The 10,185-nt window shown below is 45.0% G+C and overlaps 1 protein-coding gene across 1 annotated transcript; it reads right to left on the reverse strand.

Moving 5' to 3' along the window:
• Positions 1 to 1,160: 1,160 nt before the first annotated feature.
• LOC103087433 (2'-5'-oligoadenylate synthase 1) lies at positions 1,161 to 9,865 on the reverse strand. Its single transcript, XM_007468577.1, has 6 exons — positions 9,686 to 9,865; positions 8,608 to 8,896; positions 7,190 to 7,374; positions 3,657 to 3,889; positions 2,381 to 2,534; positions 1,161 to 1,292 (listed from the first exon to the last, which is right to left on the reverse strand). Exons 1-6 carry the CDS (start codon positions 9,863 to 9,865, stop codon positions 1,161 to 1,163), a joined length of 1,173 nt encoding a protein of 390 aa, XP_007468639.1.
• Between the last annotated feature and the right edge of the window lie 320 nt (positions 9,866 to 10,185).

A 10,185-nucleotide genomic window follows, 5' to 3' on the forward strand; every position in this document is an offset into this window, starting at 1 on the left:
ATCTCCTTTGGCTAAACATTAGATCTGCCGGTTTTTGTTTCCCCGGAAGGAACTGCCCAGAATGGGGCTTTCTCTCCGGGAATCAAAAATGTATGACTCCGGTGCTCCAATTTTCATTCCAGCATTTCCGTCATCCCTTACACAGGTGCTCCTCTGTTTCCAAATCTCATGAATTTGGACTTGAACCAACAGCTCCCAATACCAGTGCCCCAGACTTTTCTATAACCTGGGCCGGCTGGCTTTGCACAAACTATCAGAGCTCAGCTGAAAGAAATACTTATTAAAATTTTTTGTGCAAGAAACGTTGCTTTATTGTTTCTTGTGGTCAAACAAACAGTACAAACTTATGGCCAAAAATTAATAAAATCTGAAAATTCAAAAAGTATCAAGATTAGCACATCTCGATTGGGTCCAGCTACATTTCAAGTGCTCAATAGTGACTACTGTATTACACAGGGCAGTTCTAAAACTTTTCCTGAACAACTAATCAGAGATGTGGACAAAGGGTGAACCAAAGATGTTTGTCTCAGGATTACCTGTAATTGAAACTTGGAAGGATCCTAGTCTATCCAACAGTACAATATTCCACAAAATGTCAGCTCCATGAGGCAGGGATTTTTGTCTGCTTTGCTCATTGCTATGTTCCAGTGCCCAGAACGATGCTTGGCACATAGCAGGTGCTCAATTAATATTTTAAGTTGAATCAACGAATACGCACACACACATACACACACACATATAATATGCAGATATACTTCTTGGTTCTGTGCCTTGCAGTTAATTAACACCCAACAAATGGTATTTGCTACTATTTTTGTTGTTATTGACAATAAAGTGGACCACAGCCCTCCCACCAGGTACAGAGAAGAGCGTGAAGACTGGGGTTCCTCTCTTTTGTCTGAGTCTCTCCTGCTGCCTCTCAGAGGACATTGTTGGAGAACAGGCTCTGGTGGGGAGGGAGCTGTGGGAAAATGCTATCTGTAGAAGAAGAGAGAGCACAGAATGGCGGGAAGGATGGGGGTCAGGAGACCTGGATTCTGGACCCAGGTCTGACACCAACTCATGGCCCTCTCGGGATTGAGGCCCCCCGCCCCGCCCCTAGAAATGAGAGGTCTGGCCCAGATGGCTCTGGAGACCTTGCCTTTAAGAGATTCTGCCGTTCAGAGGATGGCACATGTCCAGTTCTCTTCCACCTGGGGAGGGGCTTCTCCCTGGAATGTGAGTCTCGGAGAGGTTCCATAGCTCTGTCTAAAGTCATAGGCCTTGTACGTCGAGTCACTACGGTCTTGGGGCTGAAAGGGTGAAGCACATGGTCACACTGGAGAGCTGGGCCTCCCACCTTGGCACTGGGTCTCAGTGAACATTTATGGTGGACAGGTGGACATTGTGATGTGCCACCCGGATCCCCTTCGAGGAAAGACACACCCCCTCCTGAGTTGTCCATTCAGTGGCCGATCAATGTTAGGGTATAAAAGACCTGCCACCTCAGCCTTCTGCAGGACAACTCTGAAGGCCGTTGAAGCTCCAGGGCTCCCCAGCTGCACCTCTCCCTGTGCTGGTACCCGCTTAATTCCCCTCCTTTACACAGGTGTTGGATCCAATGGTCCTCCCCTGAAACATCCTGCACATAAACTTCATCCCAGAGTCTGTTTCCTAGGAAACCCATCTATGGCATCTTCAACCCTCCCCACCCCGGCATGAGAAAGATCTCTACTCTTGGAGTGGGAAGATCAGACCCTCAGCCCCTACTTAGCTGGGTGACATGCCCACGTCCTCAGCTGCTCTGAGTCGCTCATTTGTCACATGATATTGAGGGGGGAGGGGATACAAGGCAGGATGTTTAGCTCAGTGGAATAAACACTGGCGTTGGAGTCTACCGAATTAGGATTCCAGCTCTACCACTCCCTAGCTGAGTGGCCTTGAGCAGGTGACTTCACCTCTCTGAGCCTCCTTTTCTCATCTGCAAGATGGGAGTAGAAAACATATCTCATGGGGTGTTGTGAGGATTTAATGAAATAATGAAATTTAAGGGGCTTAGAACAGAACCTGAGCCCAAAGCAGGTATTTATTAAGTGCTGGTTGTTATTGTTTATTTTTCTTCTTAGTGGAATGAGCCAACTGGAGCTGTTAAAAATGTTACTTCCAGACAAGGAGGCATTAATTAAAGAATGAACTCTGGGTGAGGGATGTGAGAAGTCCAGGAGCTCTCTGTATGGGGCCAAAATGATTGTAAAATAGAGAGCACAGCCTGACACTATATGAATGTGAGTGACCTCTAGCAAGAGGCAATTTCTTAGGAAAGAATGGTCTCTATCTACATGCCCCATGCTGTGTGGAGGGGGTGGGGGAAGGACGGCAGGGAAGAAGCAGAAGGTCTCACCGACACATCCCAGGAGCCTACTGGAGACCCGTCCCATTTCTTAAAGCATGGGTAATTCAGCCAGGCTCTAGCTTCTTGTGCCAGCCGCTGCCAGCTACGTGGGTCTCCACCACCAACGTTTCCTGTAGGGTCAGCCGGGTCCAGAATCACAGGCCTGAAGAGCAATATTTAGAGAGAGAATAGGTGAGAAGCTGGGCTATGTCTGGGGGGTCTAGATGCTCCTGGAAGAGAAAAGTACCAGCCTGGTACAGGCTGGGACTCAGGGCAGCAGGAGGGGTCCAGCAGGGCACTGCTCCCTAGGGTGTGTCCTGGGTACCCTGCTCTATGGAACACAGTGAACAGAGGGAGGAGCCTTGCATTTGGGCTTTCATAGACTTCGGTTTGAATCTTACCTCTGCCCTTTATTAGGGGTGTGACCTTGGGCAGGTCTTTTGACCTCTCTAATCCTCAGTATCCTCATCTGTGAAATGGGGAGAATTGAACATCCCTACCTCAAAGCATGTTGTATGAGGATCTGGACAAGCATGTGAAATGCTCAGCACAGTAATTGGGACATAATAAGGGGACAATACATGGCAGTTACAATAATCATAATTTTTACTATGCTATTAGAGTGTGTTAGTCTTATAGCAAGCTCTTAGTTCCTGGGAGCAATTATTATTGTTGCTGCAGCTGTTGTTATTTTAGTTGAAATTTCAGCTGTTTCACTCATTTTTTCTTAAGGTTTGGACACGCTCTTTACCTTTCAGAATCTTGGTTAGTCATCTGTAAAGCAGGTAGCATAGTGCCAGCCTCACAGGGTTGCTTGCACATTGTTTTTAAAATTAGATGGAAAGGCTTCCCTGGTGGCGCAGTGGTGAAGAATCCACCTGCCAATTCAGGGGACATGGGTTCGATCCCTGGTCCGGGAAGATCCCACATGCTGCGGAGCAACTAAGCCCGTGCACCACAACTACTGAGCCTGCGCTCTAGAGCCTGTTCTCTGCAACAAGAGAAGCCTGTGCACTTCAACAAAGAGTAGTCCTTGCTCGATGCAGCTAGAGAAAGCCTGCACGCAGCAACGAGGACCCAAAGCAGCCAAAAATAAATATATAAATACATTTTTTTAATGCTTATAAAGAATTAGATGGTAGTAGTAAAGTGCCCAGCAGAATGATTAGTACCAGAAGATGATCAATAAATGTGGAACTCTCCCACTTCCTACATTTCCAAGGTGCCACAGCTGTAATCAGGGGTTCATTTATGTGGGGAGCTAAGCCATTTGGGGATAGAGTACCTGGGTTTTGCAAGTTGCCTTCTCAGGTATTGTTCAATAATAGGGTTTTCAAAGTTGTAATAGATTTTCCAGTAGATGCAAAGCTTCTGATGCTCCAGGACTAATTCTAAGACGGTCTGAAATCCCTGAGCTGTGCTGAATCTTGTTTCCATGCTTCCTTGCTCCCAAGCATAGACTGTCAGAAGCTCCAGGGCATACTGTGGGGGCAGCGGCTTCCCAAGCTTCTCCTTACACTGAGTAGAGGAAAAACAATCAGAAAAGTGGGTTTCTCTAGCTTTCGTGTAAAGCACATTTCTCATGGACCAAATTCAGCCTGCCACTTGTTTTTGTGTATAAAGTTTTCTGAGAGCAAATCCGCACCTATTCATTTATGTGTAGTTTATGGTGGCATTCATACTACAAAGGCATTGTTGAGTATTTGTGACAGAGACCGTGTGACTTATAAAGTCTAAAATATTTGCTAACTTGCCCTTTACGAAAAAGTTTACTGACCCCTGGTTAAAGGCTTGCACTCTGGATTCTGACTGATGTGGGTTTGAATCCTGGCTCCACCATTATCTGATTCTGAGCAGACAATGTAGACTCTTGGAGCCTTATTTTTTCTCATTTGCCAAGTGAATGGTAATAATTGCACCTTCCTCAGAAGGACACTATGAAAATTAACTGAAAGGAAGGACTTGTAGTGTTCCTAAGAGCTTAAAGAAGCAAACTTTTTTTTTTTTTTTCTGGAGGAAGATATTTAATCCAAAGCCTCCAACTCTTTCACAGATAACTTTCATGTACAATGACCATCACATAAGTATCCAGGCACACAAAGAAACAAGACACCCAGAGTGATGACTAACAAAAACAAAAAAGAAAATAGTAATAAATCCACAAAACTTTAAATATTGAAGATTTAAACACAGGCTTTAAAATAACTAGGAATATTATGTTCAAACATATAAGCATTTGAAATAGTAGGTACCTAGAAGCCATAAAAAGTAACATGGCAGACTTAAAAAAGAATGAAATAGAAATCCTAGAACAAAAATGACAAAAATGTAACTAATAGCTCAGTAGCATAGACATAGTTAAAGGAAAAATTAGTGATTGGAAGGTAAATTAGAAGAAACTATTCAGAATAAAGCATGGAGAGAGAAAAAGATGGAAAATGTAGAACAGGGGATAGAGATCTGGAAGAGAGAACGAGGAGGTCTAACATACGTTTTATGGGAGTTCTAAGAGGCAAGAAGAGAAAGGGAGAACGATAATATTTTAGGAGAATGGCTGTGAGTTTCCAATACTGATGAAGGATATCCACAGATTCAGGAATCCCAGTGAAGGACCCCATGAACCCCAAGCAGGACAAATAAAAAAGGAATCATCATTAAGACACATCAACTTGAAACCAAACAAAATCAAAGTAAAAGTGAAACATATAAATGCAGCCAGAGAAATAAGACAGATTACCTACAAAGGCACCACAGTGACACTGACAATTGATTTCTCACTAGCAACACTGGAAGATGGAATGATATATCCAATGTACCGAAATGCATATCAATCCAGCAAAAATACCTGACAGCAATGAAGGGAAAATCAAGACATTTGCAGACAAACAAAAACTGACATGTTTACTATCAGAAGACGGTCACCAAAAGAAATCTTAAAGGCCATATTTCAGGAAGAAGAAAAACAAGCCCAGATGGAAGGTGAGAGAGGTAGGATAGAATCGATAGTGAAGAAAGCAGTAAACACGTGGGTAGATTCAATGATCATTGGCTCTGTAAAACCATAATAATGCTTTGGGGCACTTGACAATATTGAGAGACTTAAAATATACAACAAAAGTAGGATGTAAGTTAAAGTTGGTGATGATGGGGCTAGAGGAGTTAAAGTATTGTACGATTCCTCAATTATTCTAGAAGAGAGAAGAGAGAAAAAGAGAAAGAGGGGAAGGAAGGAAGGAAGGGAGCGAGGGAGGGAGGGAGGGAGGGAGGAATTAAAGGAGAAAGAAGGAAATAAAGAGACAGTTTTTTGCTGAGTAGGACTGTCTTGCTCATTGTAAAACAACTATTATTCCTGGTGTCTTTCCACTCATTATCAGCAGCATCTTTATCCCACATCACAAAAATGCCTTTATGAAGCTTCAGTATGTCTTGGGGGGTAGTGTTGCACTTGTCAAGAACCACTTTTGTAAGTTCTAAAACGCTCAAGTGCCATGATCAAAATTCTTGCAAATCAAATTGAGATGTCTAGCAAATGAAGTGTTGTTTTTAAAGTAGGAAGTTTATCCTTAATTACTTTCTTTAACTCAATTTATTCATCTAAATATATATAGAATGCTTATTACATGTTAAGCAAACTCTTCAGTCTGAAGACCCAAATGCTGTTTTTGTTTTTGTTTTTGTTCTGCTGTTTATTAGCTGAAAGTGTCTTCTGACACTTAGTTTCTCTTTCTGTAAAAGGGGTTTAATAATAATACCCTTGACCAGGTCACAGAATCACCATGATGCTTAAATAAGATATGGGACATTTGAAAGTAAACAGAGATGTATATCACATCCACAAAATTTTAAATATGATGAATCTGGCATAAGCTTAGTGCACAATCCATGTTAGCTTTTATGATGTGTTTTCCTGTGGCAGCTCAGAGAAAGGACATTTATTAGGACCAACTATATGCCAGATATCATGGTATGTGATTTACTATTGCTGTGCCATGTTACTCTTTGCAAATGAGAAAACAGGAACTACAGAGATGTTAATTCACTTGTCCAAACCCAGACACCTAGGAAGTGAACAGAAGTGTGTGTGTGTGTGTGTGTGTGTGTGTGTGTGTGTGTGTGTGGTGATGGCGTGGGGACGTAGCACTCATTAATTCATCGAACAATTATTTTTTGAGCTCCGATTATGCACCAGGCACTGTTCTAGGTCCCTGGGATACAGCAGGGATTCAAACATATAAATCCTTCTGTTCCTGTACATTTTTAGTGGGGAGAGAGACAATAAACAAACAAATAAGTACATGCAAAGGCCCTAAGGCTGGAGTAGAGTTTCCCTCCTGGAGGATTAATGAAGAGGAAAGCATAGCCTGGGGGTGGTGGTGAGGGGGCAGAGACTGGGGCTCAGAGAGGTCGAGGGCAGATCCTGTGAGCTTCTCAAGATGACCTGGACCAGGGTGAGAGTGACACAGGAGGTGACGATGGATGAATTATACATATATTTTAATACAGGACCAACATCATTTGCTGACAGGTTGGATGGGGGTGTGTGTGGAGAAGTCAAGGATGACCCTTGGTTTTGTCCAGAGTAACAGGAAGGATGGAGTTGTGATTTCCTTTCCCTCCCAACTCCTCTCCCCTCCCCTCCCCTCCCTTCTTCCCCCTCCCGCTGCCTCATCCTTGCTTCCTCCCCACCCCTCCCCCTCCTCCTTCCCTCCCTCTATTCCACCCCTCCCTCCTCCTCTTGTCCTCACTCTCTCCCTCCTCCTCCTCCTCCTCCTCCTCCTCCTCCTCCTCCGCTCTCTGTCTGGATGGGACACGCCATACCTTTTGGTACCAGTGCTTCACAAGGCGGATGAGGCTCTTCAGCTTGGTTGGACGCTCCCTCAGGAAGGCTCGCTGCAGCTCCGTGAAGCAGGGGGAGAACTCGCCCTCTTTCCCCAGGGACTCGCACTCTTGGATAAGCTGGACGTAGACTTTAGGGTCAGGTCTGTAGCCTCTGGTCAACTGACCTGTTGGGAATTAATCCATAATGTGAAGATGTCAGCTTTTCTCTGAGTTTCTTTCAATCCCTCTGAGGAGACAAGCTCACTGACCACGGGGTGCAGTGGAAAGGTCAGCAGGCCCAGAGCCAGGAGGCCTGAGGACCGTCCCCAGTCCTCGCTACTCCCATCTCCACTGCCGTCACCCCATCCAAGCCAGCATCGTCTCTCACCTGGACACAGCGGAGATGGCAGCAGCCTCCTTCCTGGATCCTCCACAGCCCATTCTCTACCCAGCAGCCACAGAGGCCTTTTAAAACCTGATCCTTCCACTTCTTGCTTCCCAGGACATCTGAATAAAATCCAAAGTCCTCGCAGTGGCCCAGGAGGTTTGGTGTGACCTGTCTCCTGCCACCTCTGCCATCTCACCTCTTGCCTTGATCCCTTTGCTACTTACTCCCCTGGTCATTTCACTTCTTCAAATATGCCAAGCTCATTCCTGTCTCAGGGCCTTTGCACTTGCTGTTTCCTCTTCCTGGAGCCCCCAGATCTTCCCAGGTTTGGCTTCCTCTCATCCCTCCGGCCTCGGGTCAGCGGTCACCTCCCTTGTTGCCCTGTCTAAAAACTCCCTCTAAGCCCCATCATTCTCTTTTGAGTCACCATATTTAGTTTTTGTCACAACAAGTTATCCTTTCATTTATGGTATTTAAATTATTATTGTCAGGCTCCTGGAGAGAAGTTCCCTGTCTGTCTCATTTATGGCCATAGAACAGTCCCTTGCACATGGAAGGTACTCAGTGGAAATTGAGCCTCAGAGATGTACTGCTTCTTGTCCCAATGATCCTGCAGATTGTCTACAGATTCCAACCCTCAGATAAATTTGATGATATTTCCTTATGCTCTGGATAAAAGATGAAATTAACATACTGTGTTTACACCAGATATACGCTGCCTCATTTTTAGAAAGAGAAGATTCACACACTTTGCCAAGAGTAAAACTAGTAAGCTTGTCAGGTGTTCTATAAAAATATACTGCTCCCAAACTGTACCAATTTGTTGTTAATGTCACTGCAGTGGCTCAGTATGACCCTAAACATTCTTGCCCCCGAAGAGATGCTAGGATCTCCTCCGCACTTGAAGGGATGCCCTGTTTAATAAGACTCTCAAAGTGAGAGAGATTTCTGCTCAGAAACATGAAAAGAGAGCAGAAGAAGCCCTGACATAGGACAAAGGCTGAAACACCTTGTGGCTGAGAGTGCTCACCCAGGGCATCAAAAGCGGGCAGGACATCAAACTCCACCCACTCGTGGAGCTGAGGGGATCTAAGCACGAAGCTGAGAGCACGGGGATTCTTCCATTGCTGTTTCTGGACCTCAAATTTCACTTCAAATGTTTCCTCCCTTTGACAGGCTTCCAGCTGTCTCCTAATTTCCTCGATGAATTCTCCTCGGCGCTGAAGTTGTTCCTGAAAACTTTTAAGATTGGTGAGGAAGATGACGAGGTCAGCATCTGATCGGCCCCTGAGGGTTGTGCCTTTGCCTGAGGAGCCACCCTGAAAAAGGTGATGAGAATGAGAACTGATATTTATCATTGAGAAGAGCCTCCCTAAATAAAATGCTGAGAACAATCACTAACATTCTGAGTGCTAGCCACTGTTCTGAAGGCATTACCAGTCTTAACTCCTAGAATGCTCACAAGAATTCTGTGATTTAGCTACTATTATTATCTGTTCCCATTTTCCAGATGGGGAAACAGATGCTGAGAGAGATTATGTATCAGCCCAATCACACAGCTAGTAGGTGGCAGAGATGCAATTCAGTCTGTGTTCTTTACTCCCTGTTCTTTATGACCTTATATAATTAATACTGTAAACTGGCCCACGGCTTATTTTACTTGATCTGCAAGCCCTGCAAAGTACTGGGAATTATGGATGATGAAATTGAGGCACAGAGAGGTTAAGTGACTCGCCCAAGATTTCACAGCAGCAGGTGCTATCTGCTTTCAAAACTTATACTCTTAACCAGCTCATGAGTCTGCAGGAATGGTGAGTCCCCAGCCTGGTCGATGATTAGCAGATTGTTGATACAGCTGGGCTTCAGTTTGCCTATCTCTGTAGTGGACGTGACATAGGTGGTTTATAAACTTGACCTGGGCATTTGTTAAAAACTTACAGGTGGAGGCCCTCACCCCAGAAGCTACTTTCACAAGCTGTGGTTATAGTTTGGGCATGGATAAATCAGAAACCACCAGCCCCAGAGACCTCAACCTTTTGCTCTCTGTCTCTGTGGAAACACTTGCTCATTTAGCCTCCTTCTCCCCAGCCAGGCAGTTCTGGACTCACCTTCACAACTTTGGACACCCGAACAGGGTGGGGGGCCCATCGGAAACACCTCTCCTTCAGGAAACTGCAGATGATGTGGATGGCTTCATTGACCTGTGTGTAGAAATCCTCGTCTGGCAGGAGGTGGTCTTCGATGAACTTGTCTAGAGACTTGGCTGGGGTATCACTGAGCTCCATCATGATGCTGGGACAGGAGAGCCAGAGGGGGCAGAGCTGGCGGGGAAAACCTTTTAGCTTCTATTTCTTCTGCTGCCTGGGTCCAGGAAGCTGTTAGTTTCATTTCATCGGAAGGGAAGAGGTGTGCCCTGAGTCTGGGCTGCTGTTGGTTTCGTTTCCTTGGAAGGGAGGAGCTTTGCCTGAGTCTTTCTCTCTCAGTAAATCAAACATTCCTTTGATTCTGAACCCTGTTCAGTCTCCCAGCTCTTTCCTCCCGTATTCCAGAATTACTCCCCGCCTTTAACAGGCAACCTACAACATCTGGTCTTTCTTCAGACTGTACT

The sequence above is a fragment of the Lipotes vexillifer genome, unplaced genomic scaffold (genome assembly GCF_000442215.2).
Source record: "Lipotes vexillifer unplaced genomic scaffold, Lipotes_vexillifer_v1.1 scaffold573, whole genome shotgun sequence".
In the NCBI taxonomy this organism is placed as follows: Eukaryota; Metazoa; Chordata; class Mammalia; order Artiodactyla; family Lipotidae; genus Lipotes; species Lipotes vexillifer.

Excerpts from the sequence above, each read along its gene's own strand:
- LOC103087433 (XM_007468577.1), bottom strand. The coding sequence starts at position 9,865 with ATGATGGAGCTCAGTGATACCCCAGCCAAGTCTCTAGACAAGTTCATC. Across the intron at positions 3,890-7,189 it reads TGAAGCACTGGTACCAAAAG|TGTAAGGAGAAGCTTGGGAA; the intron begins GTATGGCGTGTC and ends TCCTCTACTCAG. Across the intron at positions 1,293-2,380 it reads TAGGCTCCTGGGATGTGTCG|CCCCAAGACCGTAGTGACTC; the intron begins GTGAGACCTTCT and ends TCACCCTTTCAG.